Source organism: Octodon degus, unplaced genomic scaffold (assembly GCF_000260255.1).
Source record: "Octodon degus isolate 3935 unplaced genomic scaffold, OctDeg1.0 scaffold00121, whole genome shotgun sequence".
NCBI classification, from domain to species: domain Eukaryota; kingdom Metazoa; phylum Chordata; class Mammalia; order Rodentia; family Octodontidae; genus Octodon; species Octodon degus.
This window is the reverse complement of record NW_004524697.1, coordinates 7,297,278-7,303,961: the sequence shown is the minus strand read 5'-3', so window position 1 is coordinate 7,303,961 and position 6,684 is coordinate 7,297,278. Positions and strand designations below refer to the sequence as shown.

The window sequence follows — 6,684 nt, the reverse complement described above, 5'->3', positions numbered from 1 at the left end:
AAGAATGGAAAATTACTCCGTATCTACTGAGGTATCTTGTGAGGTTTATGTCACGATATTTCCCATGTCTATTTTACAAATTAATTTCTGCTGAATGTCAACATCTGTATTGTGATATAAGGTCTAATCACAGAAACATACATCATAAATATATATTGTTTGCATTTAATATTCATACTGTTTCTCTGAAGACCTATTTGGACTAGCTATATTGGCCTGAATTAATATAAAACCAAATATAAAACATACACACACAAAATCCAAAAAGCTGAAAGGGCACACAGTAATAGACTTTTGCTCAGCTTTCTTTAATTTCTGTTGAGAAAGAGAGTCAGTGCTTGTTTGTTTGTCCTGGAAATGTCAACAGTCCACCTGGGCTGTGCTGCCGCCCGGGCTCACTGGGGCTCCTTGTTGTCCACAGCCACCACATCAGGGCTGACCCACTCTTCAGTTTCTTTGAAATTCTACTTTCATCAGCACGTAGATGATCTAAAATTATGCTCGCCCAATAAATACTACTCTGAAATAAACTCAACCTGCCTTTTCCAGCAAGGTATACATAAAGGTTATAGGATGTCCATGGGAAATCTTCAGTTTTCAAGGGAAGAGTTTCACTATTTAGGACATGACTTGAATGTGGAAGCGAGTTCCTCGCCACTTGAGAAGAAAAACTATTCAGTTTGCCCTGGCCTTCAGCCAAAAGACAATTAAAAGGCTTTCTTGAATTTGTAGGACACTGCAGATCCTGGGTCCTGCATTTTTTCCCCTAATGGTCTCACTAAGACATGAGCCTGCTAGAAGTGCCATTCCAGAGCCATGACCTCGGGAAGACAATCATCGGCAAGCTTTAGCTAAAAGAAACTGGCCTTAGAACAGCATTGGAAATTTCAAAATTATGCTAGATCTTTTGCCTTCTTTGTTCATGAGTGTAGCAATCAGGCATTCTGGGTTCTTATCCAAGAATCTTGGGAAAACATAGGCCAGCAGAATATTATAGCTTGCAATTAGATCCAGAAGCTGAGGCATGTCCTAACTGTTTAAAAGCAGTGGCAACAGCAGCCAGGTAGGTATAGGTTTCATCTGAGCTGGTTTTAAGAAAGTACATTTATTGGGAATCCCTCCATGTTGTGGAAAATTTGTTAAATTCCTGTGAATTTAACATTTCTCAGCAAGTAGCCTAAAACACATTAGTGAAATTCTCTTTCTCTTTCTGATGTCTGTCTAAAATGTAATTTGCTACTAGCCTTGCTACTCTACTACTTATACCTGAAGACAATCACGATGGAGTGAGTGTAGGGTCGGAAGCAGCAGCTTGCTTACGTTGATTTGTGAGAGGCTCCATTGGATAGTCAAGGATTCAGTTTCACTGATTGTTGATGAGGATTATGCCAAAAACTCAGAAGTAAAATACGGGTAGGGTCTACTACTACGACCAAGGTGCATCAGACAGAAAAGGGGACCCTTCCCTTGGTCAAGTCAGCTCAGCCTTCAGAGCTGGCCATCACCTGAGCCTGTCATTTACCTAATCAGTAGAAGTGTATACAGGTAGTATATGTGCTTTTGGAGTAGTCAGTCCTTTTGTTATGGAAACTAATACAACTCATTGCTAGTTGTATTCCCCATAAAAAGACTCCATGGAAATTTGCTCCTTTCTGCTGTCCAATTGGCTATCACAAATGGACGATGTGAAGACTGAAGCCCCTAACTGTAATGCCGATCCTGAACATAAAGGAAACTCCCTGGCAAATGTTGACACTAGTGCTATTTCACCCAGGGCCAAAATTCTTAGAATAGGCAGTCTGAGTGAGCTCCATAGTAAGACGCAGGTGAGTTCTCTTCAGTGGCGTATTTAATAATCAGCACAGTGCACCTGACTTGGAAAAACAAAATTAACATCTGACAGGAAAGAATTCAGTGGTGAGTGCGAACTCATAGAGGGCTTAGATAGCTATCTGGCCTTCCTTGAGTCCCCAAGGCTTCTACTGTTAAATGTTCTGTACCCTGCAACTTGTCGCTGCAGAAACCAGGCGATCTAAATTGCTGGGGTGACTGCTCTAAAATGGTAACATGGTTTATAATGATTTTAAGGTTTGCCAAACTACAGTCCCAGGAGAGTGATGATAAATGTTTTAGAGACCGAGTGCCCCAGCTGCATCCCAAAACCCATATATTTATTGCAAAATGCCAACTGCAATTAAATGTGAACATAGAGGTTTTAGTTAGTTTTTTTTCTTTCTTTGTTCTTTTGAACTTAGCCCTGCTCGACCGCTGGGCAGCTTGGCTCTGTGTGCTCACTGCAGCACACGCACCATAGGTTCACCACTACGGGTCTAGGGACATAATCAAACATTAGATGGCATGTTGCACCTAAGATTTTCATCTGGTTTGAAGAAATTAATTTTTTCCCAGTTTTCATTTGTAAACCGACTTTACTCAGTGGTTACTCTCAGTAGGTATCAGTTTGTTTTCTTAACAGTCTGATTATTTTCTGGTTGTAAGGAAGCTTTCTCAATGCAGGGAATGACAGCTAAGAAGCTGTGATGGCAGCTAAGAAGTTATTAGAAATATGTCACTTCTATGGGGCACTCCTGGAGGCATCTCCTGCAACAAAGCAACCCAGGAACTGGACAAACTGTCAAGCCCTGCAGTGGGATGTTACCCACACAATGGCATTATTATTACTCCTGTTGCCCACAGTCTTTTGGAAAGGTTAAAAAGTGAAATTGGCACAGTTAATTGAATCAATTGGATCACCTTCTCCAAAGGTGTAATCATTAACTTTAGTAGCAATCAGATCCATTCCCTGTGGAAAACACAGGCTGACCTTCTTTGAAATATCTATTGCAAAAATTCTTCTCCTGACATGTTGGGACACTGCACATGTTGGAGACCATACGGGAAGGATAGCTAGGGAAGTCTGTAAACCAATAGCTGATGGAAGAAATGTTACATGTGAGTAATTTTCTCAAGATCATGGATGAAGACTTCTCTACCACTATAAAAGCTTTTATCTCCCCCCCTTTCCTATTTTCCTACTATCTTAATGCTTTCTCTTTCCTTACAGAAAAATCCATAGTGCCATACTCTTTACTTCTTCTTCCTCTTTTTTTAAATTTTAGGGAAGGGTCTACAGGGTGTTCAGGGTCTCACTATTAGATCGGACTCATAGTGATCCACCTGTTTACAGCCTTCCAAGAGCTGGGATTATGTGTGTGCCACCACATCCAGTCTCAATTGCTGTCTCAGCATGCCCCGTGGGTGGGGCTGGCAGAGCAGGCCTGGGGATCCAACCCCCAGCTCCTGTGCCTGCTTGCAGACACTTTAATCCACTGAGCTATTTGGCCGGCCTTACTGGCAAGGAATTATGCTGTAGTAAGAAAGCAGAGTAATTGTTAGGCTTGTGGGGGTGGGGGTAATGCCTCCAGAGCAGGAAATAATTGATTTGTATAATGGAGATGTTTATATACACAAGGGACGGAATAAGAAACAATCACATAATTGCTTTAAATTTTCAAAGGAATTTGTAAGCTTACAAGGAGTGGATCTTGAAAAACTGGCAACCTATTAAATAGTGATAGAAAACAAGTAAAGGGTAACTACAGTACACTGTCACAGTGAGCTCAGTGCTGTCAGATAGGACCTATATGCATATAAGATATCCTAAAGGAAGAATGATTGATGCTGACAGCGGTTATGAGTGGAGGCGAGTTAGAAGGTGGTTTTTACCATATGCCTTATGGTTTCTGGGCTGTTTGCAAATTCAGATAAGCATGCATTACTTTAATAATTAGATGGGAAAATAAAGATTCCAAAATATGAGGAAAAGATTCAACAAAGTACATCCTAACACCTCAAAGGACGTAGTAGATTTCTACTACATAGCCAATAACAATGTGCTTTTGTAAATTATGTACTGTCATGAAAATACAACGTAGTAAACTTTCCTAAGCCTATCTTTTCTCCTCCTAACTTAAAATAAATGTCTGATGACTTTAGGTATGTTTAGCTTCAGAAATTTTATTTGAAACAGGTTTCTATACCTTAACATAACATTTCCAGTACTTTTACTAAAAAGTCATTTATCCTGGCCAAATTGTAACAATTAATTTTATAATAAGCTGCAATAAAGTTTTCCTAGCAACAGAAAAAGTACACATTATATACCATTTTGAATTTAATTATTTCTTAAAATAATATAGTGTAAAGTATTAGTTTCACTGAACATTTAGAAGACCTTCTAAGGCAACTACAGAATAATTTACAGTAAAACCTAAGATGAAAATATTTTTTTTTTTGCAGATTAAAAATGGAAAAGTCTAAGAGGCTTACAAATACATTTTTGCAATCTGATAGATTTTAAGGCATTTCAAAAGTTGTCTAGTGAAACTATTACAGAGGACATGTTTGATGTCACTTAAGAAGGCCAACATCAGGCATTGCTTCCTACAGAGAAGATGTGGAAATAATTAATCTGAAATATCCACGAGCACTGTGCTTAGTTGGGTTTCTTCATAAAGATTCTTTTATAACTTGGGCTAATCTCTGGAAGGCCTAAAATAGAAAAGAGATAAGAATTATTAATGAAATTAGGATGCTATTTTAGAAAGTTGATCAAAACTGCAAAAATTCAATCAGTGTTCATCTGAGGTTGCGAGAGAGTTGACTGTCTAACTCTATTCATACAAAAGAGAAAAAAGAACTTACAAAAAGAATGTTTAAGGATACAAGCAAGTAAGTAAAGGAAGAACACATCAAAGTGGCACATCTCCCAAAATAAGACTAAATGTTATTAAAGGTAAATAGGACTGTTTAATTTATAATCCTGCCTTTTGGATTTCCAGATATGTAGAGCACAGGTTCTTGTTCCTTCATGTCTTACTTTTCTCATGGCTGAGACAAAATATACCCAAAGTTAAGGGGAGTAAGTTTCATTGAGCTTACAGTACATAGAGATTCCAGTCCATGTTTGGCTGGCTCTAAGGCAGCATGGAACACGGCAGAAGGCAACAGTTCACGGCAGTGGAAGGTAGAAAAAGCAAGCAAGGGAAGAGCATGGAAAGCCTCTTTTTGTCCCTTATATTGCATCCAGTCCCCCAGGATTAGGGCAGTACCAGTCCAATCCGTGTACTGATCCAGCAGTCACCCACCCTTTACCCCAGCATGCTTAATCCCAACATTGCACTATAAATCAGGCAAACACTCTAGATTCAGTCACCTGAGAAAAAAAGCCCACTTCCTGTGATTGCATGAGACTGGTGGGACATCTAGACACAAACCATAACACTTTGCTGCTTATCATTTTGGTTAAGGTTGGCCTGTGAATAAGACCATTATTGTTTTTGAGTGCAGTGGTTAAACTGAACTGCCAACTTGCCCGGCTCAGGAGCCCCCCAGAGGTTGGAGGCAGGACACTGCTGGGTGAGTCTGGCTGGTTCATGAGGCAGGATCTGGGGGCTATGTCTGCTCCAGTGAGCAACTGCCCCACCATGATGTTTCTGCTTGGAGTCAGCTGACTTCCTGCTAAGTCCTCTGAAACTGAGCAAAGGTAGAGCTTTCCCCTTTAAGTTGTGTGTGCCAACCATTTGGCCCCGGGAATGAAAAGCTGGCCAACACCTTGACTTAGCTGGGGCTTGCTCTCATCAGAGGGACTGCAGTCTACTGGGAGTCTGTGCTCTTCCTTCACATTAATTCACTGAAGGAAGGAAAGAGGTGGCAGTCTTCCACAATGTCTGGTAGGTCCTGAAAAGTTATTATACCCCCCCCCATCAAACTTTGGCTGGTTTCATCTCATTTATCTGCAGAGGTCAAGTAGTGAAGTAAAAGGGGGATATTTCATGAGAGTTCACAATGGTGTATAAATATGTGGTGTTTTGAAACCTAAGAAGTATTAAGTGATGTTTTAGCCTCAGAAGTTAGCACATGCACCAAAACCTGGCCTGAGGCGTTGGTGCTGCTCTGGAGAGAATGCTGTACTCACCACGTCCATGTCTTTTGCAGAAGCCAAGGAGAAGCATGCTCTGAAGTAAGGGCTCGGAGCTGAGCTATCGGTATAGAAAGCACTCCCAGGAACCAGTAAAACCTGAGAGGTGGTGAAAAGTAAGTGATGTTGCCACTGAAGAATAACTAAAACACAGGCAGACCTAACCTCAGCGTGAGAGGGATGTTCTAAGCTTAAAACCAGTTAATGAATTGATACACATACACAAAAAGTTGATGTAAAATTGTGTGCCACTCAACAAGACTAGTTGGATAGACACTGGTGAAAGCCTTTCCTTCTTTAAAGAATGAATAGAACTGAAAAGAAACACTAAAATGTACAAAGGATACCTTAGGAAAGGAACAGAAACAGGAATAAATACAAATAATCTAACTGGATAAATAAATAAATGTGAGGACATGCAAAGTTAACAAATTTGATAGTTAATTTTAAGCTGGAATCTTTAGGATAAGTAGGGATAGGCCTAGGAAAAGTGGAACGAATTATTTTAGATAGGAGTGTGTGAGATGAGAAGAAAATGGTGAATTAAAAGAATGAGAGGGTGTGAAAAGCAATACATAAAGTGAAGGACTAAAAAAATGCATGTTAATTAAGTGTGTTAAGGTGGAAAGGGGCCGGGGAGATGGCTCACTAGAATAAGCACCTGCCTAGCAAGTGCAGGGTCCTGAGTTCAATCCCCGGTACTG

General features: G+C 40.2%; 1 protein-coding gene across 3 annotated transcripts in view; it reads right to left on the bottom strand.

Moving 5' to 3' along the window:
* Window positions 1–3,997: 3,997 nt before the first annotated feature.
* Aadat (aminoadipate aminotransferase) overlaps window positions 3,998–6,684 on the bottom strand; it is a 38,186-nt gene continuing 35,499 nt past the window's right edge. For all 3 annotated transcript variants that reach the window (XM_023700110.1, XM_023700111.1, XM_004640235.2), the window contains 2 exons: window positions 5,978–6,079; window positions 3,998–4,551 (listed from right to left, as the gene is read on the bottom strand). In XM_023700110.1, the coding sequence (XP_023555878.1) occupies window positions 4,510–4,551; window positions 5,978–6,079 (144 nt within the window). In that variant the 3' untranslated portion in view covers window positions 3,998–4,509. The remainder of the gene's footprint in view (window positions 4,552–5,977; window positions 6,080–6,684) is intronic.